We start from the raw sequence: 23938 nt of genomic DNA on the forward strand, positions 1-23938 counted from the left end.
CTAACACACAGGGCTCCTGTTCTCAAACTTAGACCTCACTGGGCTCATCCTGCTGTCGTGAAGAAGGGTTAAAAACTTTTTCTTCACTGTTAGATACTGGAAGTGGAGCACAGAGCTCTGTATCCCTGACTCCTCTCTGACTCTCTCAGCCCTGTGGAGCACAGAGCTCTGTATCCCTGACTCCTCTCAGGCTCTCTCAGCCATGTGGAGCACAGAGCTCTGTATCCCTGACTCCTCCCAGACTCTCTCAGCCCTGTGGAGCACAGAGCTCTGTATCCCTGACTCCTCCCAGACTCTCTCAGCCCTGTGGAGCACAGAGCTCTGTATCCCTGACTCCTCTCAGACTCTCTCAGCCCTGTGGAGCACAGAGCTCTGTATCCCTGACTCCTCTCAGGCTCTCTCAGCCCTGTGGAGCACAGAGCTCTGTATCCCTGACTCCTCCCAGACTCTCTCAGCCCTGTGGAGCACAGAGCTCTGTATCCCTGACTCTCTCAGCCTCTCAGCCCTGTGGAGCACAGAGCTCTGTATCCCTGACTCCTCCCAGACTCTCTCAGCCCTGTGGAGCACAGAGCTCTGTATCCCTGACTCCTCTCAGGCTCTCTCAGCCCTGTGGAGCACAGAGCTCTGTATCCCTGACTCCTCCCAGACTCTCTCAGCCCTGTGGAGCACAGAGCTCTGTATCCCTGACTCCTCTCAGGCTCTCTCAGCCCTGTGGAGCACAGAGCTCTGTATCCCTGACTCCTCTCTGACTCTCTCAGCCCTGTGGAGCACAGAGCTCTGTATCCCTGACTCCTCCCAGACTCTCTCAGCCCTGTGGAGCACAGAGCTCTGTATCCCTGACTCCTCCCAGGCTCTCTCAGCCCTGTGGAGCACAGAGCTCTGTATCCCTGACTCCTCTCAGGCTCTCTCAGCCCTGTGGAGCACAGAGCTCTGTATCCCTGACTCCTCCCAGACTCTCTCAGCCCTGTGGAGCACAGAGCTCTGTATCCCCGACTCCTCTCAGGCTCTCTCAGCCCTGTGGAGCACAGAGCTCTGTATCCCTGACTCCTCCCAGACTCTCTCAGCCCTGTGGAGCACAGAGCTCTGTATCCCTGACTCCTCTCAGACTCTCTCAGCCCTGTGGAGCACAGAGCTCTGTATCCCTGACTCCTCTCAGACTCTCTCAGCCCTGTGGAGCACAGAGCTCTGTATCCCCGACTCCTCCCAGACTCTCTCAGCCCTGTGGAGCACAGAGCTCTGTATCCCCGACTCCTCTCAGGCTCTCTCAGCCCTGTGGAGCACAGAGCTCTGTATCCCCGACTCCTCTCAGGCTCTCTCAGCCCTGTGGAGCACAGAGCTCTGTATCCCTGACTCCTCTCAGATTCTCTCAGACCTGTGGAGCACAGAGCTCTGTATCCCTGACTCCTCCCAGACTCTCTCAGCCCTGTGGAGCACAGAGCTCTGTATCCCCGACTCCTCTCAGGCTCTCTCAGCCCTGTGGAGCACAGAGCTCTGTATCCCTGACTCCTCTCAGACTCTCTCAGCCCTGTGGAGCACAGAGCTCTGTATCCCTGACTCCTCTCAGACTCTCTCAGCCCTGTGGAGCACAGAGCTCTGTATCCCTGACTCCTCCCAGACTCTCTCAGCCCTGTGGAGCACAGAGCTCTGTATCCCTGACTCCTCTCAGACTCTCTCAGCCCTGTGGAGCACAGAGCTCTGTATCCCTCAGACTCTCTCAGCCCTGTGGAGCACAGAGCTCTGTATCCCTGACTCCTCTCAGACTCTCTCAGCCCTGTGGAGCACAGAGCTCTGTATCCCTGACTCCTCCCAGACTCTCTCAGCCCTGTGGAGCACAGAGCTCTGTATCCCTGACTCCTCTCAGACTCTCTCAGCCCTGTGGAGCACAGAGCTCTGTATCCCTCAGACTCTCTCAGCCCTGTGGAGCACAGAGCTCTGTATCCCTGACTCCTCTCAGACTCTCTCAGCCCTGTGGAGCACAGAGCTCTGTATCCCTGACTCCTCCCAGACTCTCTCAGCCCTGTGGAGCACAGAGCTCTGTATCCCTGACTCCTCTCAGACTCTCTCAGCCCTGTGGAGCACAGAGCTCTGTATCCCTGACTCCTTCTTCTCCTCATCTCCCCTCACTGTTTCCGTCTCACCCTACTGTCTCCTCCATCTGTCCTGCAGGTCCATGTCCGTCCTCCCTCTCATCTCCACTGGTCCTGTCCTCCCTGTCTCCGCCAGCCCCCTCATCTCTTTGTGGACAGGGGCCCTCCACCGGGCTGCCCAGTATCTCCTGCAGGGTGTCCCGCTGGGCAGGGGGGCGGCTCTCTGCGCTGGCCTGCAGTCTGTCTGGCAGGGTGTCCTGGAGGCCTCGTGCCAGCCTGCCCAGCGCCCCCCGCCACGCCCGGCCCCCACCAGCGCCGCCACTTGTCAGCTGACCGATCAGGTGCCAGAGAGCCGGGAGGGCGTGGCGCTCGACCGCGGAGGGCTTGAGCCGAGCCAGGGAGCGCACCAGGACTGTGGGAGAGAGAGGGGCATGGTCACACGCTGCACTGGCACACACGTGGCCTCGCGGCAGCTCCAGTACCCAGCTGGCACGGGGTGTCAGACCACGGTGGTCTTGGGAAATGGGGCTCAGAATTCCTGCTTCCACAGGAAGGGCAACCGGGCTGCTACTGTGTACTGGGCCAGAACTCCCCCCTGCGCGGCTCAGAGTACCCCCCTGCACGGCCCAGAATACCCCCCCTGTGCGGCCCGGAGTACCCCCACTGCGCGGCTCTGAGTACCCCCACTGCGCGGCCCGGAGTACCCCCACTGCGCGGCTCTGAGTACCCCCACTGCGCGGCCCTGAGTACCCCCACTGCGCGGCCCTGAGTACCCCCACTGCGCGGCTCTGAGTACCCCCACTGCGCAGCTCGCAGTACCCCCACTGCACGGCTCTGAGTACCCCCCTGCGCGGCCCGGAGTACCCCCACTGAACAGCTTGGAGTACCCCTCTGCCCGGCTCAGAGTACCCCCACTGCATGGCTCTGAGTACCCCCCCTGTGCGGCCTGGAGTACCCCCACTGCACGGCTCAGGGTACCCCCCAGTGCGGCCCGGAGTACCCCCACTGCGCGGCTCAGGGTACCCCCCTGTACAGCCCGGAGTACCCCCACTGCGCGGCTCAGGGTACCCCCCTGTACAGCCCGGAGTACCCCCACTGCGCGGCTCAGGGTACCCCCCTGTACAGCCCGGAGTACCCCCACTGCGCGGCTCAGGGTACCCCCCTGTACAGCCCGGAGTACCCCCACTGCGCGGCTCAGGGTACCCCCCTGTACAGCCCGGAGTACCCCCACTGCGCGGCTCAGGGTACCCCCCTGTACAGCCCGGAGTACCCCCACTGCGCGGCTCAGGGTACCCCCCTGTACAGCCCGGAGTACCCCCACTGCGCGGCTCAGGGTACCCCCCTGTGCGGCCCGGAGTACCCCCACTGCGCGGCTCAGGGTGCCCCCCTGTACGGCCCGGAGTACCCCCACTGCGCGGCTCAGGGTACCCCCCTGTACAGCCCGGAGTACGGGATGTCAATCTTATCATTCCATTTCTCTAACAATGGGTTCTCTAGCAATGAAATCATTCCGTCATTCCCTCACCTGCCAGTCTCTCAGTCACCTCCTGGATGGCTCTGCCACTGCTATACTGCACCCTGCTGGCCAGGGGCTGCAACAGCAACGCATTGTCTGTAAGCACAGAGGAGAGAAACCGATTTATTCCCGAGAGTCGTGTCTCTCACCAGCCCAGGCGAACAGTCGTGTCCCAGCCTGTCTCCATGGAAGGGTCTCCAATGTGGATCTCCATCCTGCATGGTTTTTTCTTAGTCAGTACCTAGTGCTCGCAGGCTGCTTCTTGTGAACAGCTTTTGGCTTGAGTCCTGCCAGCTGCAGGTTCGACAGGGAGACCGCAGACTGGTCTGGCCCTGCCTGAGAGAGTGAGGCGACGAGTGAGAGACGGAGACGGCCTGTCAGACCTGCTGAGTTATCCCACCCTCCGCTGCCCCAGTGCCCAGTGCTCAGCTGGTCATTGTGAAACAGGAACCACTTCACACAGCTTCACAACCATTGTCAGACTGACAATTACTTCATCTGGGAGTTCTGACCTAGTAATGAGGGCATTGATGGAGAAGGCACTCAGGGCTTTCTATACCATTACAAGGAGACTCCATAACCCCCCATAAAAATCTATCTGTGAATATCTGAAAGTGTAATCCAACCCATTGCTCTATACAGCAGTGAAGTGTGGGGTCCCCTCACAGACCAGGATTACACTAACTGGGACAAACACTCCATAGAAACTGCACTCAGAGGTCTGTATAAACATCCTCCATGTGCAGAGAAAACCTCCTAACAATGTGTTCAGGACGAATAACGCCGATACCCACTACTAATCAGCATACAGAAGAGCAATCAAGTACTGGTTACTGCTGAGAAACAGTGACCAGCATCCCTCCCCCCACAAGGCCCTGCTGAGCCCAGAGAAGAGCCCCCTCAGCCAGCTGGTCCTGAGGCTCACTGACACCAGCCTGCTGTTACGGATTCGGTACGAGGGACCGAACCAGTGAGTGAACCCACTTGCAGGAGCGAAAAAGCCAAGCCGTAATCCAAAAGCAAGCCGTAATCATAGGAACGAGCCGAGAGTCCGGGGAAGCCAGATATCCGAAAGGGAACGAGTACCGAAGCCGAAGCGTGATCCGAAGTCGTAGACAGTAGAGCAATCCGAGAATCCAGAGGTAGCCAGTGATCCGAAACAGAGCGTAAGTAACCAAGCCAAGCCGAGATCCGAAAAGCCAAAGTCCAAAGGGAAAAACCGCAAACCGAAAGCCAAGACGAACACAGGGTAGAAGTAGGAGTGGCGCAACCAGGAAGCTCGAAAGGAAAAACCAATACTGAGCAAAGAGGTAGGGAAGGACAGGTGTTTAAGTAGGATGAGACGGGGGTGTGGTGGTGAATGGGAAAACTGATAGGTGAACTGATGGATAGGGGCTACGCCTACTTCTGCCTCCTCCGTTGCCGAGAGGCAGGGATCGTAACACCAGCCTCAGGACAGCACTGCTAGAGCACCACGAATCAAAATCAACCACATCACAACACCACCTCACCCACTGGGACACACACAACACAACACAAACTGGAATGATGCAGGACTCTAAACACACAACTCACACGAGCTGAGTATCTGACCAGAGTAAGAGACAGCAAAGAGAAACAGAGCAAAGTTCAGACAAAGTACAGGCTCATGATCACACTGTCAACAGACAGAGACTGTCTGAGGAACAGTGAGTCTGTCTCCCAATAATGCTCAATATGTTTACAGTATATGTCAATATTTTATGACATGTGTCTGTTGTAAATGGCTGTAGATTTTTTTTTACTTTTATGTTTTGTACCATGTTAATTTTATTATTTTTATCTGCTTTGGCAACACTGATTGTACCCATCGGTCATGCTAATAAAGCACCTTGAATTGAATTGAATTGAGACACTGACCACAGTGGGAGACCAGACAGAGAGACACTGACCACTGTAAGAGTCCAGACAGAGAGACACTGACCACTGTAAGAGACCAGACAGAGAGACACTGACCACTGTAAGAGTCCAGACAGAGAGACACTGACCACAGAGGGAGATGAGACAGAGAGACACTGACCACAGTGGAAGACCAGACAGAGAGACAGTGACCACTTTAAGAGTCCAGACAGGGAGACAGTGACCACAGTGGGAGACCAGACAGAGAGAAACTGACCACTGTAAGAGTCCAGATAGAGAGACACTGACCACAGTGGGAGACCAGACAGAGAGACACTGACCACAGTGGGAGATGAGACAGTCCAGTAGGGTGGCCGCAGCAGGGGCAGTTCCAGGATGTTTGGCGTTCAGGTTGTCAACAGCAGCAGTTGCCAAGTGCGACAGGAGAGGATTGAGGCTGTTGCCTAGCAATGGCGTGATCTGGCTGGCCATGTCCAGAGCTTGGAGACACACCTTCCTGTTAGGGTCCTGGAGCCTCGGGCCAAACCAGTCCCATACCTGCGCAGTCAACCCATTGATCAATAATCCCTTCTCCTACTGATGAGTCAACACCCGGCTGTTCCCACTTCATGTACTGTCTCCCTTGCTGCCTTCATATACCTCATATCCTACACCTCCCAGTGTCTCTGTCCTCACATACCCCCTGTCCTACACCTCCCAGTATCTCTGTCCTCATATACCCTCTGTCCTACACCTCCCAGTGTCTCTGTCTTCATATACCCCCTGTCCTACACCTCCCAGTATCTCTGTCCTCACATACCCCCTGTCCTACACCTCCCAGTGTCTCTGTCCTCCTGTCCTACACCTCCCAGTGTCTCTGTCCTCACATACCCCCTGTCCTACACCTCCCAGTGTCTCTGTCCTCACATACCCCCTGTCCTACACCTCCAAGTGTATCTGCCCCCCTGTCCTACACCTCCCAGTGTCTCTGTCTTCATATACCCCCTGTCCTACACCTCCTAGTGTCTCTATCCTCCTGTCCTACACCTCCCAGTGTCTCTGTCCTCACATACCCCCTGTCCTACACCTCCCAGTATCTCTGTCTTCATATACCCCCTGTCCTACACCTCCCAGTATCTCTGTCCTCATATACCCCTTGTCCTAAACCTCCCAGTGTCTATATCCTCCTGTCCTACACCTCCCAGTGTCTCTGTCCTCACATACCCCCTGTCCTACACCTCCCAGTATCTCTGTCCTCATATACCCCCTGTCCTACACCTCCCTGTATCTCTGTCCTCATATACCCCCTGTCCTACACCTCCCAGTGTCTCTATCCTCCTGTCCTAAAACTCCCAGTGTCTCTGTCCTCACATACCCCCTGTCCTACACCTCCCAGTATCTCTGTCCTCATATACCCCCTGTCCTAAACCTCCCAGTATCTCTGTCTTCATATACCCCCTGTCCTACACCTCCCAGTGTCTCTGCCCCCCTGTCCTACACCTCCCAGTGTCTCTGTCCTCTGTCCTACCACTCCCAGTTTCTCTCTCTCCCCCTATCCTTAACCTCCCAGTGTCTCTGTCCCCCTGTCCTACACCTCCCAGTGTCTCTCTCTCTCCCTGTCCTACACCTCCCAGTGTCCCTCTCTCTCCTTGTCCTACACCTCCCAGTGTCCCTCTCTCCCCCTGTCCTACACCTCCCAGTGTCCCTCTCTCTCCCTGTCCTACACCTCCCAGTGTCTCTGTCTCCCTGTCCTACACCTCCCAGTGTCCCTCTCTCCCCCTGTCCTACACCTCCCAGTGTCCCTCTCTCCCCCTGTCCTACACCTCCCAGTGTCTCTGTCCCCCTGTCCTACAGCTCCCAGTGTCCCTCTCTCTCCCTGTCCTACAGCTCCCAGTGTCTCTGTCCCCCCAGTGTCTCCCTCTCCCTCACCTTGCTGATGTTGGCTGTGACGAGCAGGGGGTGCTGGGTGCACAGCTCCAGCAGCAGGGCGATCCCTCTGGCCCGCGGGGCATGTCCCTGCGCAGTCAGCAGGGCCTGCAGCTCCGTCAGCCTCTCGCCCCGCTGCAGTGAGCGCAGCACCGCGGCCCGGAGCCGCGGCCCGGGGAGGAGCTGCTCTCCAGGGCCCTGCCTGGGAAGAGACAGGCGTCACAGGCGCTGCGGGCCAGGCTGGGGTGAGCCTTGTTTGTGCTCTCACTCTGCCCATGGGGAATTGACTTTCCATTCAGGCCCTTTAGAACTGTAATTTGAGCTTTGAAAATTTCGGAAATTAAGCAATATTTCAAAATTTAAAGGTCACTTAAATCTGTAAATTTTACTCAAGGCTGGTACTCCAGATACATACAAGAAATAGGAGCTGTGTGCAAACAATAACAGGACTGATCTACTGTACTGGGACTGTAGCTCCTATTGTAACAGGACTGATCTACTGTACTGGGACTGTAGCTCCTATTGTAACAGGACTGATCTACTGCACTGGGACTGTAGCTCCTGTTGTAACAGGACTGATCTACTGTACTGGGACTGTAGCTCCTGTTGTAACAGGACTGATCTACTGTACTGGGACTGTAGCTCCTGTTGTAACAGGACTGATCTACTGTACTGGGACTGTAGCTCCTGTTGTAACAGGACTGATCTACTGTACTGGGACTGTAGCTCCTGTTGTAACAGGACTGATCTACTGTACTGGGACTGTAGCTCCTGTTGTAACAGGACTGTTCTCCTGCACTGGGACTGTAGCTCCTATTGTAACAGGACTGTTCTCCTGCACTGGGACTGTAGCTCCTATTGTAACAGGACTGATCTACTGCACTGGGACTGTAGCTCCTGTTGTAACAGGACTGATCTACTGTACTGGGACTGTAGCTCCTGTTGTAACAGGACTGTTCTCCTGCACTGGGACTGTAGCTCCTATTGTAACAGGACTGTTCTACTGCACTGGGACTGTAGCTCCTATTGTAACAGGACTGATCTACTGCACTGGGACTGTAGCCCCTATTGTAACAGGACTGTTCTACTGTACTGGGACTGTAGCTCCTATTGTAACAGACTGTTCTACTGCACTGGGACTGTAGCTCCTATTGTAACAGGACTGTTCTACTGCACTGGGACTGTAGCTCCTATTGTAACAGGACTGTTCTACTGTACTGGGACTGTAGCTCCTATTGTAACAGGACTGATCTACTGTACTGGGACTGTAGCTCCTATTGTAACAGGACTGATCTACTGTACTGGGACTGTAGCTCCTATTGTAACAGGACTGATCTACTGCACTGGGACTGTAGCTCCTGTTGTAACAGGACTGATCTACTGTACTGGGACTGTAGCTCCTGTTGTAACAGGACTGATCTACTGTACTGGGACTGTAGCTCCTGTTGTAACAGGACTGATCTACTGTACTGGGACTGTAGCTCCTGTTGTAACAGGACTGATCTACTGTACTGGGACTGTAGCTCCTGTTGTAACAGGACTGATCTACTGTACTGGGACTGTAGCTCCTGTTGTAACAGGACTGTTCTCCTGCACTGGGACTGTAGCTCCTATTGTAACAGGACTGTTCTCCTGCACTGGGACTGTAGCTCCTATTGTAACAGGACTGATCTACTGCACTGGGACTGTAGCTCCTGTTGTAACAGGACTGATCTACTGTACTGGGACTGTAGCTCCTGTTGTAACAGGACTGTTCTCCTGCACTGGGACTGTAGCTCCTATTGTAACAGGACTGTTCTACTGCACTGGGACTGTAGCTCCTATTGTAACAGGACTGATCTACTGCACTGGGACTGTAGCCCCTATTGTAACAGGACTGTTCTACTGTACTGGGACTGTAGCTCCTATTGTAACAGACTGTTCTACTGCACTGGGACTGTAGCTCCTATTGTAACAGGACTGTTCTACTGCACTGGGACTGTAGCTCCTATTGTAACAGGACTGTTCTACTGTACTGGGACTGTAGCTCCTATTGTAACAGGACTGATCTACTGTACTGGGACTGTAGCTCCTATTGTAACAGGACTGATCTACTGTACTGGGACTGTAGCTCCTATTGTAACAGGACTGTTCTACTGTACTGGGACTGTAACTCCTATTGTAACAGACTGTTCTACTGTACTGGGACTGTAGCCCCTATTGTAACAGGACTGATCTACTGCACTGGGACTGTAGCTCCTATTGTAACAGGACTGATCTACTGCACTGGGACTGTAGCTCCTATTGTAACAGGACTGTTCTACTGCACTGGGACTGTAGCTCCTATTGTAACAGGACTGATCTACTGTACTGGGACTGTAGCTCCTATTGTAACAGGACTGTTCTACTGTACTGGGACTGTAGCCCCTATTGTAACAGGACTGATCTACTGCACAAGGACTGTAGCCCCTATTGTAACAGGACTGTTCTACTGCACTGGGACTGTAGCTCCTACTGTAACAGGACTGTTCTACTGTACTGGGACTGTAGCTCCTATTGTAACAGGACTGTTCTACTGTACTGGGACTGTAGCTCCTGTTGTGACATCACTCTGCTCTCCTCCCCACTGATAGCTGGTGTGTGGGGAGCGTTCTGTTGCACTTTGGCTGCTGTAGCATCATCCAGTTGGGAACTGCAAATTTGTGGTGATGGAGGGGAGTCCCTATTACCTGTTAAGCGCTTTGAGTGGAGTGTCCAGAAAAGCATTTTATATGTGTAAGGATAATAATGATAATTTGTCGGTTGACTGACTCAGTGGGTTCTTGAGCGATGAAGGAAGTGAGCGCTCTTACCCTGCAGCAGAGCTCAGCACATTTGTTGTAACGCTAACCCGGGGCGACCTATGACCTCGTGCCCAGGGAGGCTCTGCCGCACTGCCCCGTGTGACCTGCAGGAGAGACAGGAGAACCGGGGAACACCGCCATTGTGTGGAATATCAGTGTGATGTATTATAAGCACCAGTGCCTTGTCTAGACTCCAGACAACGTTACATTATCTAGTGAGAGTTAAGGGTGAGAAGAGGACAAGAGGAGGGCATGGTCACTCAGAGGGGTGAGAGGAGGGCACACATACAGAGGGGTGAGAGGAGGGCACACATACAGAGGGGTGAGAGGAGGGCATGGTCATACAGAGGGGTGAGAGGAGGGCATGGTCATACAGAGGGGTGAGAGGAGGGCATGATCATACAGAGGGGTGAGAGGAGGGCATGGTCACTTGTTGATCAGTGTTGGAGCACAGGGAGTTCAGACAGGGTGGGATCTCAAGAGGAGCGTGCCAGTAACCTGGGAACCCCAGCACTCACCAGCCACACCACACTGACCTGCTGCTGAAAGGAGGTGGACAGGAAGTGCAGGTCATGGGTGGACAGGAAACGCTGGGCCAGGAGGTCAAACTCAGGGTGAGAGATAAGGAGAGACAGCATCCTGCGTCCATAGAACCTGCACAGCACACACAGATAGCACTGTCACACTGACCTCCTGACACACCCACAGATTACACACTGACACACAAAAACAACGCACAAAACACAAACTCCTGCTCTGCTGTGGAAGAACATACTGTGCAGATTAATTTACTGAGCTCCGTTCTGGATGGTTGGCTGATTGTCAGAGCAAATGAGAAATCAGCTGATGAACTGGTCTTGCCAGGTGGATAAGATAGCAGACAATCCCTCTGACTGGTATTTCCGATCGACAGAGCAGATAAACGTAACGGACCGGTCTCAGTGCATGGCTCTCACCGGGTGTCCTGCTGGGCGTCCTGCGCCAGTCGGACCAGCGCGAGGAGCAGCTGCTCCTGTCCTGCCCCCCCGGCCGCGAGCGCTGGCTCCGCCCCCTCTCGCTCCAGGACCAGCGCCATCATCTCCGCGGCACAGCAGCGGGAGGCGGGGTTTCGGTGACTGCGGGGCAGGAACGCACTGGGCTGAGAGACTGAGAGACTGAGACACGCGCCGCAGTGCCCAGCTGGCCCTGCCAACACGGGCAGCCCAGCGCCAGTGCGCACAGAGAGGGGTGAGGGACACAGAGCACGACCCGGGGAGAGAGGAAAGGCTGGGGAGGGTGTGAGAGGAAGGAATTTCAACTCCAGACAGCAGCTGACAGAGAGGCAGTAGATTACAGTATACATACTGCAGCTCAAAACCATAGAGCACAGTACAGTACGCTACTGAAGCTACAGTCCAGTATAGTACGCTACTGAAGCTACAGTCCAGTATAGTACACTACTGAAGCTACAGTCCAGTATAGTACACTACTGAAACTACAGTCCAGTATAGTACACTACTGAAACTACAGTCCAGTATAGCACACTACTGAAGCTACAGTCCAGTATAGTACACTACTGAAGCTACAGTCCAGTATAGTACACTACTGAAGCTACAGTCTAGTATAGTACACTACTGAAGCTACAGTCCAGTATAGTACACTACTGAAGCTACAGTCCAGTATAGTACACTACTGAAACTACAGTCCAGTATAGTACGCTACTGAAGCTACAGTCCAGTATAGCACACTACTGAAGCTACAGTCCAGTATAGCACACTACTGAAGCTACAGTCCAGTATAGCACACTACTGAAGCTACAGTCCAGTATAGTACGCTACTGAAGCTACAGTCCAGTATAGTACACTACTGAACCTACAGTCCAGTATAGTACGCTACTGAAGCTACAGTCCAGTATAGTACACTACTGAAGCTACAGTCCAGTATAGCACACTACTGAAGCTACAGTCCAGTATAGTACGCTACTGAAGCTACAGTCCAGTATAGTACACTACTGAAGCTACAGTCCAGTATAGTACGCTACTGAAGCTACAGTCCAGTATAGTACACTACACTTCAGTAGGGGCAGCTACTGAAGCTACAGTCCAGTATAGCACGCTACTGAAGCTACAGTCCAGTATAGTACACTACTGAAGCTACAGTCCAGTATAGTACGCTACTGAAGCTACAGTCCAGTATAGTACACTACACTTCAGTAGGGGCAGCTACTGAAGCTACAGTCCAGTATAGCACGCTACTGAAGCTACAGTCCAGTATAGCACGCTACTGAAGCTACAGTCCAGTATAGTACACTACTGAAGCTACAGTCCAGTATAGTACACTACTGAAGCTACAGTCCAGTATAGTACGCTACTGAAGCTACAGTTCAGTATAGTACACTACTGAAGCTACAGTCCAGTATAGTACGCTACTGAAGCTACAGTCCAGTATAGTACACTACACTTCAGTAGGGGCAGCTACTGAAGCTACAGTCCAGTATAGCACGCTACTGAAGCTACAGTCCAGTATAGCACGCTACTGAAGCTACAGTCCAGTATAGTACGCTACTGAAGCTACAGTCCAGTATAGTACACTACTGAAGCTACAGTCCAGTATAGTACGCTACTGAAGCTACAGTCCAGTATAGTACACTACTGAAGCTACAGTCCAGTATAGTACACTACTGAAACTACAGTCCAGTACAGTACGCTACTGAAGCTACAGTCCAGTATAGTACGCTACTGAAGCTAAAGTCCAGTATAGTACACTACTGAAACTACAGTCCAGTATAGTACGCTACTGAAGCTACAGTCCAGTATAGTACACTACTGAAGCTACAGTCCAGTATAGTACACTACTGAAACTACAGTCCAGTATAGTACGCTACTGAAGATACAGTCCAGTATAGTACGCTACTGAAGCTACAGTCCAGTATAGTACACTACTGAAACTACAGTCCAGTATAGTACACTACTGAAGCTACAGTCCAGTATAGCACGCTACTGAAGCTACAGTCCAGTATAGCACGCTACTGAAACTACAGTCCAGTATAGTACACTACTGAAGCTACAGTCCAGTATAGCACACTACTGAAGCTACAGTCCAGTATAGTACGCTACTGAAGCTACAGTCCAGTATAGCACACTACTGAAGCTACAGTCCAGTATAGTACGCTACTGAAGCTACAGTCCAGTATAGCACACTACTGAAGCTACAGTCCAGTATAGTACGCTACTGAAACTACAGTCCAGTATAGCACACTACTGAAGCTACAGTCCAGTATAGCACACTACTGAAGCTACAGTCCAGTATAGCACACTACTGAAGCTACAGTCCAGTATAGCACACTACTGAAACTACAGTCCAGTATAGTACGCTACTGAAGCTACAGTCCAGTATTGTACCCTACTGAAGCTAGTCCAGTATAGTACGCTACTGAAGCTACAGTCCAGTATAGTACACTACTGAAGCTAGTCCAGTATAGTACGCTACTGAAGCTACAGTCCAGTATAGCACACTACTGAAGCTACAGTCCAGTATAGCACGCTACTGAAACTACAGTCCAGTATAGTATGCTACTGAATCTACAGTCCAGTATAGTACGCTACTGAAGCTACAGTCCAGTATAGCACACTACTGAAGCTACAGTCCAGTATAGTACACTACCGAAGCTACAGTCCAGTATAGCACACTACTGAAGCTACAGTCCAGTATAGTACGCTACTGAAGCTACAGTCCAGTATAGTACACTACACTTCAGTAGGGGCAGCTACTGAAGCTACAGTCCAGTATAGTACACTACTGAAGCTACAGTCCAGTATAGTACACTACTGAAGCTACAGTCCAGTATAGCACGCTACTGAAGCTACAGTCCAGTATAGTACACTACTGAAGCTACAGTCCAGTATAGTACACTACTGAAGCTACAGTCCAGTATAGTACGCTACTGAAGCTACAGTCCAGTATAGTACACTACTGAAACTACAATCCAGTATAGCACACTACTGAAGCTACAGTCCAGTATAGTACACTACTGAAGCTACAGTCCAGTATAGTACACTACTGAAGCTACAGTCCAGTATAGCACGCTACTGAAGCTACAGTCCAGTATAGCACACTACTGAAGCTACAGTCCAGTATAGTACACTACTGAAGCTACAGTCCAGTACAGCACACTACTGAAGCTACAGTCCAGTATAGTACACTACTGAAGCTACAGTCCAGTATAGTACGCTACTGAAGCTACAGTCCAGTATAGCACACTACTGAAGCTACAGTCCAGTATAGTACACTACTGAAGCTACAGTCCAGTATAGTACACTACTGAAACTACAGTCCAGTACAGCACACTGCAGTCTGGTACAGAACTACATTACTGTGCAGTAAGGTACACTAGAGTGCAGTACGGTAACACTACAGTACACTACAGTGCAGTACGGTACACTTACACTACAGTACAGTATACGACAGTACACGACAGCACAGTGAAGTACACTACACGTGAGCGCTGTACAGTACACTCTGTCCTGTGAGCTGGGGTGCCTGTGACTCTGTGGTAGCAGCCGAAGTCATGGAGTCGTGCAGTATTCTCACACCACCATGGTTTTGCCTTGCGTTTCCCGGGTTTCTTTCTGGTTGTCCCTGCCGTGCCTCGCTGTGCCTCCCCTGTCGCTCCACTGTGCTGTAAGCACGCCTCAGATCTTCTCTGTCTCTCACCTGGCTCCGGTGCTGATGAGCGAGCCGAGCGCGCGGGCAGGGCTGGCGCTGCCCACCGCCGCCCGCAGCGCCCCCTGCGCCCCCTCCCTCAGGAACTCGCTGGAGTCGCCCGCCCGCAGCAGCAGCGCAGGCATCACCACTTCCAGCTCCCCATCCATGGCACTGCCCAGCGCCCCACACACTGCCCCCAGCGCCCGCATCGCCGCCCGGGACACCCCGGAGCGCAGGCTGAGCACCTGGGAGAGACAGAGCGATGGCGTTCAGCACCCTGATCTGTCCAGATCACTCTCCCCGTAACCAGCAGGCTGAGCACCTGGGAGAGACAGAGCGATGGCGTTCAGCACCCTGATCTGTCCAGATCACTCTCCCCGTAACCAGCAGGCTGAGCACCTGGGAGAGACAGAGCGATGGCGTTCAGCACCCTGATCTGTCCAGATCACTCTCCCTGTAACCAGCAGGCTGAGCACCTGGGAGAGACGGAGCGATGGCGTTCAGCACCCTGATCTGTCCAGATCACTCTCCCTGTAACCAGCAGGCTGAGCACCTGGGAGAGACAGAGCGATGGCGTTCAGCACCCTGATCTGTCCAGATCACTCTCCCTGTAACCAGCAGGCTGAGCACCTGGGAGAGACAGAGCGATGGCGTTCAGCACCCTGATCTGTCCAGATCACTCTCCCTGTAACCAGCAGGCTGAGCACCTGGGAGAGACAGAGCGATGGCGTTCAGCACCCTGATCTGTCCAGATCACTCTCCCTGTAACCAGCAGGCTGAGCACCTGGGAGAGACAGAGCGATGGCGTTCAGCACCCTGATCTGTCCAGATCACTCTCCCTGTAACCAGCAGGCTGAGCACCTGGGAGAGACAGAGCGATGGCGTTCAGCCCCCTGATCTGTCCAGATCACTCTCCCCGTAACCAGCAGGCTGAGCACCTGGGAGAGACAGAGCGATGGCGTTCAGCACCCTGATCTGTCCAGATCACTCTCCCCGTAACCAGCAGGCTGAGCACCTGGGAGAGACAGAGCGATGGCATTCAGCACCCTGATCTGTCCAGATCACTCTCCCTGTAACCAGCAGGCTGAGCACCTGGGAGAGACAGAGCGATGGCGTTCAGCACCCTGATCTGTCCAGATCACTCTCCCTGTAACCAGCAGGCTGAGCACCTGGGAGAGACAGAGCGATGGCGTTCAGCACCCTGATCTGTCCAGATCACTCTCCCTGTAACCAGCAGGCTGAGCACCTGGGAGAGACAGAGCGATGGCGTTCAGCACCCTGATCTGTCCAGATCACTCTCCCTGTAACCAGCAGGCTGAGCACCTGGGAGAGACAGAGCGATGGCGTTCAGCACCCTGATCTGTCCAGATCACTCTCCCCGTAACCAGCAGGCTGAGCACCTGGGAGAGACAGAGCGATGGCGTTCAGCACCCTGATCTGTCCAGATCACTCTCCCTGTAACCAGCAGGCTGAGCACCTGGGAGAGACAGAGCGATGGTGTTCAGCACCCTGATCTGTCCAGATCACTCTCCCCGTAACCAGCAGGCTGAGCACCTGGGAGAGACAGAGCGATGGCGTTCAGCACCCTGATCTGTCCAGATCACTCTCCCTGTAACCAGCAGGCTGAGCACCTGGGAGAGACAGAGCGATGGCGTTCAGCACCCTGATCTGTCCAGATCACTCTCCCCGTAACCAGCAGGCTGAGCACCTGGGAGAGACAGAGCGATGGCGTTCAGCACCCTGATCTGTCCAGATCACTCTCCCCGTAACCAGCAGGCTGAGCACCTGGGAGAGACAGAGCGATGGCGTTCAGCACCCTGATCTGTCCAGATCACTCTCCCCGTAACCAGCAGGCTGAGCACCTGGGAGAGACAGAGCGATGGCGTTCAGCACCCTGATCTGTCCAGATCACTCTCCCTGTAACCAGCAGGCTGAGCACCTGGGAGAGACAGAGCGATGGCGTTCAGCACCCTGATCTGTCCAGATCACTCTCCCTGTAACCAGCAGGCTGAGCACCTGGGAGAGACAGAGCGATGGCGTTCAGCACCCTGATCTGTCCAGATCACTCTCCCTGTAACCAGCAGGCTGAGCACCTGGGAGAGACAGAGCGATGGCGTTCAGCACCCTGATCTGTCCAGATCACTCTCCCTGTAACCAGCAGGCTGAGCACCTGGGAGAGACAGAGCGATGGCGTTCAGCCCCCTGATCTGTCCAGATCACTCTCCCTGTAACCAGCAGGCTGAGCACCTGGGAGAGACAGAGCGATGGCGTTCAGCCCCCTGATCTGTCCAGATCACTCTCCCTGTAACCAGCAGGCTGAGCACCTGGGAGAGACAGAGCGATGGCGTTCAGCACCCTGATCTGTCCAGATCACTCTCCCTGTAACCAGCAGGCTGAGCACCTGGGAGAGACAGAGCGATGGCGTTCAGCACCCTGATCTGTCCAGATCACTCTCCCTGTAACCAGCAGGCTGAGCACCTGGGAGAGACAGAGCGATGGCGTTCAGCACCCTGATCTGTCCAGATCACTCTCCCTGTAACCAGCAGGCTGAGCACCTGGGAGAGACAGAGCGATGGCGTTCAGCACCCTAATCTGTCCAGATCACTCTCCCTGTAACCAGCAGGCTGAGCACCTGGGAGAGACAGAGCGATGGCGTTCAGCCCCCTGATTTGTCCAGATCACTCTCCCTGTAACCAGCAGGCTGAGCACCTGGGAGAGACAGAGCGATGGCGTTCAGCACCCTGATCTGTCCAGATCACTCTCCCTGTAACCAGCAGGCTGAGCACCTGGGAGAGACAGAGCGATGGCGTTCAGCCCCCTGATCTGTCCAGATCACTCTCCCCGTAACCAGCAGGCTGAGCACCTGGGAGAGACAGAGCGATGGCGTTCAGCACCCTGATCTGTCCAGATCACTCTCCCCGTAACCAGCAGGCTGAGCACCTGGGAGAGACAGAGCGATGGCGTTCAGCACCCTGATCTGTCCAGATCACTCACCCCGTAACCAGCAGGCTGAGCACCTGGGAGAGACAGAGCGATGGCGTTCAGCACCCTGATCTGTCCAGATCACTCTCCCCGTAACCAGCAGACCTGAACATCCTCTGTCCCCTGTCCCCCCCAGTATCCCTCTGTCTCCCTCTCCTCCCCTCACCTCTCGGGAGACCAGCTCTGTAACCTGGTGCAGGCGAGTCCGCAGGGCGTCGGGGTGCCAGGCCGCCAGGGCACGCAGGGCAGACAGACTCTGCGTCTTCAGCTCCCTGGCAGAGACAGAGGAGGAGAGCTGAAGCAGCAGCTGGAGGGGTCGCCCACACTGCCAGAATATCAGACTGGAGATGAACAATTGTTAAAATAGCAAACGAAAACAACAACTTGTACTACGTTTCAAAGATTGTGCTGAGGGCACTTACATCCTGCACTCATTTGCTCTCATTCCGAAAAAGCACTAATAGTAAAAGAAGTGCAATCACGCAGAATGAGATCCCTCTCCGTGTGTCCATTGAGAGGTCTGGGCTCATCAGCATTTAGTCTTAAGGGGACAGAGTTCATCAGAAACATAATATAAAGAGGACAGACATCATGATCCTACAGGAGACGTGGTGTCAGGGACACATGGACACTCATTGTCCCCCGGGCTACAAGGAGATCATAGTGCCCTCTGTTAAAAAAAAAACAAATCAGTCAGGGCAGAGATCCTGGGGGGATTATAGTCGGGTCCAGAGAGGAGTTCTGAGTCTCGTCCTCTGACTACAGCAATTGCATGAATGAATGACATTTTCCACAGTCTCCACACAGAGACCTGCCACTTCCAGGACCAGGAACTTGGAGCAGGAGAGAACGAGAGGGGTGGGAGTGATGGGAGAAGAGGCTGTTCTGTCAGAAACTGCTCGGCACCTATTTTGTGTTGCAGTCCGGTCACTCTTTTTCTGCTCGGCCACATCCGAATGCACTCACAAACAGGACGGCACCTCTCCCGTGTCATTTCCTCGTCTGAGTGAGGCCCTGCACGGTACAATACTGACCAGTCCTCCCGCTGCAGGTCCCTCAGGGCCTGTGTCAGATGGAGCTCCGGGTTCGAGAGGGGGCGGGGCTCCTCAGCATCTGAGTCTCCACCTGTTTCCTGGGACATCTGGAACAGCCTGGACCCTGGCAGCACTGACACACAGACGGACACACACGCATCACACACTGCCCCATGGAGACCAGGAATCCCAGCTGGGATCACATAAGAGACCAGGTATCCCACTTGGGATTATGTAGGAGACTGGGAATCCCAGATGGGATAATACAGGAGATCAGACCAGGAATCCCAGGTGGGATCACGCAGAAGACCTGAAATCTCAGCTGGGATCACACAGAAGACCTGGAATCCCAGGTGGGATCACGCAGAATACCTGAAATCTCAGCTGGGATCACACAGAAGACCTGGAATCTCAGCTGGGATCACACAGAAGACCTGGAATCTCAGCTGGGATCACACAGAAGACCTGGAATCCCAGGTGGGATCACACAGAAGACCTGAAATCTCAGCTGGGATCACACAGGAGACCTGGAATCTCAGCTGGGATCACACAGAAGACCTGGAATCTCAGCTGGGATCACACAGAAGACCTGGAATCTCAGCTGGGATCACACAGAAGACCTGGAATCCCAGGTGAAATCACACAGAAGACCTGAAATCTCAGCTGGGATCACACAGAAGACCTGGAATCTCAGCTGGGATCACACAGAAGACCTGGAATCCCAGGTGGGATCACACAGAAGACCTGAAATCTCAGCTGGGATCACACAGAAGACCTGGAATCTCAGCTGGGATCACACAGAAAACCTTGAATCTCAGCTGGGATCACACAGGAGACCAGGAATCCCAGTTGGGATCATGCAGGCAGCTGAAACAGCAGAGGTGGTCAGGCAGCAGGTCAGTAGTCCTATCTGTACTCTGGTGTCTTGGGTCTGATCCCTCTTGTGCAGAACAGAGTGAGGACTGGACAAGTGGATGACAGGTGGACGAAGAGAGATGACAGACAGACATGCAGGCAGAAGACTGATGGACAGACAGCCAGGCAGATGGACAGTTACCAGAGGAGTGTCTCCGGCGTGGGCTGGATAACGAGGGACAGTGGTGAGGCCGCAGGACTGCCACACTGGCGCGACGAGTGGGGCGGGGGGCCCGCAGGGGGGGCTCTCCTGGAGGCGAGTGGGCAGGAACGAGTGTGGAGGCTGTGCTGGACTCTGCAGGAGACACACTGTCTGTCACCAACACACATGAACTGGGATCCTCCTGGTCACAGGACTCCTGCCCTCTGCAGGAGACACACTGTCTGTCACCAACACACATGAACTGGGATCCTCCTGGTCTCTGCAGGAGACACACTGTCTGTCACCAACACACATGAACTGGGATCCTCCTGGTCTCTGCAGGAGACACACTGTCTGTCACCAACACACATGAACTGGGATCTTCCTGGTCTCTGCAGGAGACACACTGTCTGTCACCAACACACATGAACTGGGATCCTCCTGGTCTCTGCAGGAGACACACTGTCTGTCACCAACACACATGAACTGGGATCTTCCTGGTCACAGGACTCCTGCCCTCTGCAGGAGACACACTGTCTGTCACCAACACACATGAACTGGGATCCTCCTGGTCTCTGCAGGAGACACACTGTCTGTCACCAACACACATGAACTGGGATCCTCCTGGTCGCAGGACTCCTGCCCTCTGCAGGAGACACACTGTCTGTCACCAACACACATGAACTGGGATCCTCCTGGTCTCTGCAGGAGACACACTGTCTGTCACCAACACACACGAACTGGGATCCTCCTGGTCTCTGCAGGAGACACACTGTCACCAACACACACGAACTGGGATCCTCCTGGTCACAGGACTGTGGCAGCCCGCCTTTGGAAGAGGTTGTAATAGCACTGGCCTCTGTCACTTGTGAATAGACACACTGGGTGGTAATTCGTTAATTAAATGAATGGTGCTGCAGTTACACACTCTCACACAGGATTAATTAGTGGATGTTTTGCAATAGAAAGAAGTTACTGGGGTGGGTGGGGGATGCTTTAGAGTTTTCCTGCTGCAAACCCAGTTTCTGATGTATAATTCTCCTCCTCCCCACCTCGCAACCTTCGTTCGTCTGACACTGGCCTCCTGTCTGTTCCCCAAGCCTGTAGACGTACCATGGATGACAAGGCCTTCTCCTGCTACTCCCCAGAGCCCTGGAATTCTATCCCCAGGGACAGCTGGGGGGTCACCTTCACTGAGCGCATTCAAACCCAGACTCAAAACCTCCTTCTTCAGACAGGTTTTTACTGATCTGGTGTCTGTGTCTGATTCTTGTGTCTTCTAGCTGTTTTTTAACATTTCCTATATCACACTTTGAGAAGCTACTTGTAAATAAAATGTATTGTTATATTAACCCCTCCTGGCCGGTCATGTGTTCAGATCCCTGGAGCCCTGTATGAGGGTGGGCTCATTAATCACTGTTATTAATGGACAATCAGGTCTGTCTGTGTCCAGTTTCTATGTCCAGGCATTAATCACTGATAACAGACACTGTGTCACGGCTGTGTCAGCTCTGCGGCTGGACGGGGGATGACCACGAACGACGGCAGGTTCGGTCATTCGCGGCCCCACCTCAAGCCCAGCCCCCAGAAACTCCCACCTGCCAGCGCCGCGGGCGTCTCAGAGGGGCCAGAGCCCGGGCCGCAGCCGCCCTCGCTGTGCTCCTCCTGCTTCTGTCTCCTCCGCCTGTCCAGCTCCTTCCTCCACCGCTCGCGGACTTTCTTCCGCGCGGACTTGGACAGAGGCGCCGGGACCTGAGGGCGAGGGAGGCCGTCAGGACAGGAAGTGATCCAGACAAGGCGCTGCGTGGCTTCAGGCCGGTTATGGTGCCCCCAGGACTGGAAGCAGGAGGCTCAGGCACGCAGTGTGATTTAACAGCCTCAGCACCATGCAGCAGCTGGATCACAGGATGCGTGGATCACCAGGAGAGCGCCCCCTGCTGGTACAGCCTCCACACTGCATCAAGCACACCAGCAGCCATATCACTCTGCAGCTCACAGCTGGCAGCCCACTGAAGCTCAGCAGGTGTGAGCCTGGTCAGTACCTGGATAGGAGACCTCCTGGGAAAACTAAGGTTGCTGCTGGAAGTCCTGTTAGTGGGGCCAGTAGGGGACACTCACCCTGCTGTCTGTGTGGATCCTCATGCCCCAGTATAGTGACGGGGACACTATACTGTAAAAAGGCACTGTCCTTCGGATGAAACGTAAAACCGAGGTCTTGACTCTCTGTGGTCATTAAAAATCCCAGGGTGTTTCATAAAAAGTGTAGGGAGTGTAACCCCAGCGTCCTGGCCAAATGTCCCATTGGCCCTTACCAATCATGGCCTCCTAATAATCCCCCTCTATAAATTGGCTACATCACTCTGCTCTCCTCCCCACTGAGAGCTGGTGTGTGGTGAGCGATCTGGCGCACTATGGCTGCCGTCGCATCATCCAGGTGGAGCTGCACATTGGTGGTGGTGGAGGGGATCCCCATTGCCAGTGAAGCACTTTGAGTGGAGTGTCCAGAAAAGTGCTATATAAGTGTAAGGAATTATTATTATTATTATTATTATTATTATTATTACCTCCAGGAGAGCCCCCCCTGCTGGTGCAGCCTCCACACTGCGTCCTGTGTGCGGTGGAGAGCAGGGTCTGGAGTGTGTATCGCTCCCAGGCTGGGCTGTCTGCTGTTGTGAGGAAGGGCCAGTGTGTGTTGTGTCCACAGCTGTCTCGCTCGACAGAGATGAACCCACGTGCCCTGCGGAGACTGCTGGGGCCGCCCCCGGGAGGGCCAGCGAGGGGTTCCCTGCCCCAGCGGTCACTGAGACAGCGTCTTCCTCAGCTTGCTGCTCTTCCTCGGTCGGCATGGCAACAGCTCTCAGCGTGCCGGCAGCGTCTGGAGGGATAGAGCACCACGGAGAGTGAGAGAGACTACACACCCTGCCCCAGTATCCGACCAGGGTGAGAGACAGACCCTGACAAAGGACAGGCTCAGCCTGGGCAGACAAACCGGACACAGACGGACACAGACTGGACACAGCGTCCAGAGAGGACAGGTTCAGTGACGTCAGCCTGGGCAGAGAAACTGGACACAGATGGACACAGACTGGACACAGTGTCCAGAAAGGACAAGGCTCAGTGACCACAGCCTACGCAGAGAAACTGGACACAGATGGACAAAGACTGGACACAGTGTCCTGAGAGGACAGGCTCAGTGACCACAGCCTGACCACAGCCTGACCATAAATACTGGACACAGTATGATTGTCCAAAGAGGACAGGCTCAGGACCACAGCCTGGAAATAGAAACTGTACACAGACAGACCTGATTGTCCAGAGAGGACAGGCTCAGTGACCAGTACTGTGTGTACATGTTACTAATTGTAATTTTGGCAACGCTGTAACTCATCAGTCAGCCCAGTATACTCTTGCAATCTGAACAGGAGGGTAAGAGAATGGGTCTGACACAGGATCCCTCTCACAGTACACCCCGACAGAGAGAGAGGAAGGATTGCCCCTCACTGTCATCACACACACACAAGCAGACACCACAGGGACAGAGCAAAGACAGGGGCGCAGAGGCAGTGGGGTACCTGCAGACTGCTCAGGCACTCTGGGAGGGGGCAGAGAGGACTCTAGGACTGGGGCGCTGTCACCCTCTGGAGACACCCTGAAAGAACAGCACCAGTCTTGCTATATGTAGACCCAGACACAGACTTAGGAGGAGCACTGGGAATCTCTCACTGACACAGACCATCAAAAACAGCACAATGAGCAAGAAGCTCACAGGCTCCTCCCACTTCCCTACCTCCACCTCATGCAGTCCTCCTTGCAGAGTGCTGATTGGCTGGCAGGCCTGGGGGAGGGGCTGCAACTCTGAGTCTTGTCCAGCTGGGGAATGGGTGGCAGCAAAGTCCCACAGAGGGACAGGCGTTTTCTGAGAGCACTGGAGCGCACAGACTGGAGAGCAGCCA

The 23938-nt window shown here is 54.1% G+C and overlaps 1 protein-coding gene across 1 annotated transcript; it reads right to left on the bottom strand.

The window, feature by feature from the left end:
* Positions 1–1994: 1994 nt before the first annotated feature.
* Positions 1995–23938, bottom strand: LOC138225596 (TOG array regulator of axonemal microtubules protein 2-like). The gene is made up of 15 exons (XM_069186219.1): positions 23773–23938; positions 23558–23634; positions 22550–22860; positions 21584–21737; positions 19986–20138; positions 18929–19061; positions 18061–18166; positions 14922–15157; positions 11186–11344; positions 10766–10883; positions 10239–10333; positions 7411–7609; positions 5823–6039; positions 3613–3699; positions 1995–2499 (listed from the first exon to the last, which is right to left on the bottom strand). The coding sequence occupies exons 1-15, from the start codon at positions 23781–23783 to the stop codon at positions 2135–2137; spliced, it is 2421 nt and encodes an 806-aa protein (XP_069042320.1). The 5' UTR covers positions 23784–23938; the 3' UTR covers positions 1995–2134.

Source organism: Lepisosteus oculatus, chromosome 2 (genome assembly GCF_040954835.1).
Source record: "Lepisosteus oculatus isolate fLepOcu1 chromosome 2, fLepOcu1.hap2, whole genome shotgun sequence".
Lineage (NCBI taxonomy): Eukaryota > Metazoa > Chordata > Actinopteri > Semionotiformes > Lepisosteidae > Lepisosteus > Lepisosteus oculatus.

Coding starts and splice junctions, on each gene's coding strand:
- LOC138225596 (XM_069186219.1), bottom strand. Junction 3,700..5,822: donor CTGTCTCATCTCCCACTGTG/GTCAGTGTCTCT, acceptor CTGTGCTTACAG/ACAATGCGTTGCTGTTGCAG. Junction 2,500..3,612: donor GGTGACTGAGAGACTGGCAG/GTGAGGGAATGA, acceptor TCTCTCCCACAG/TCCTGGTGCGCTCCCTGGCT.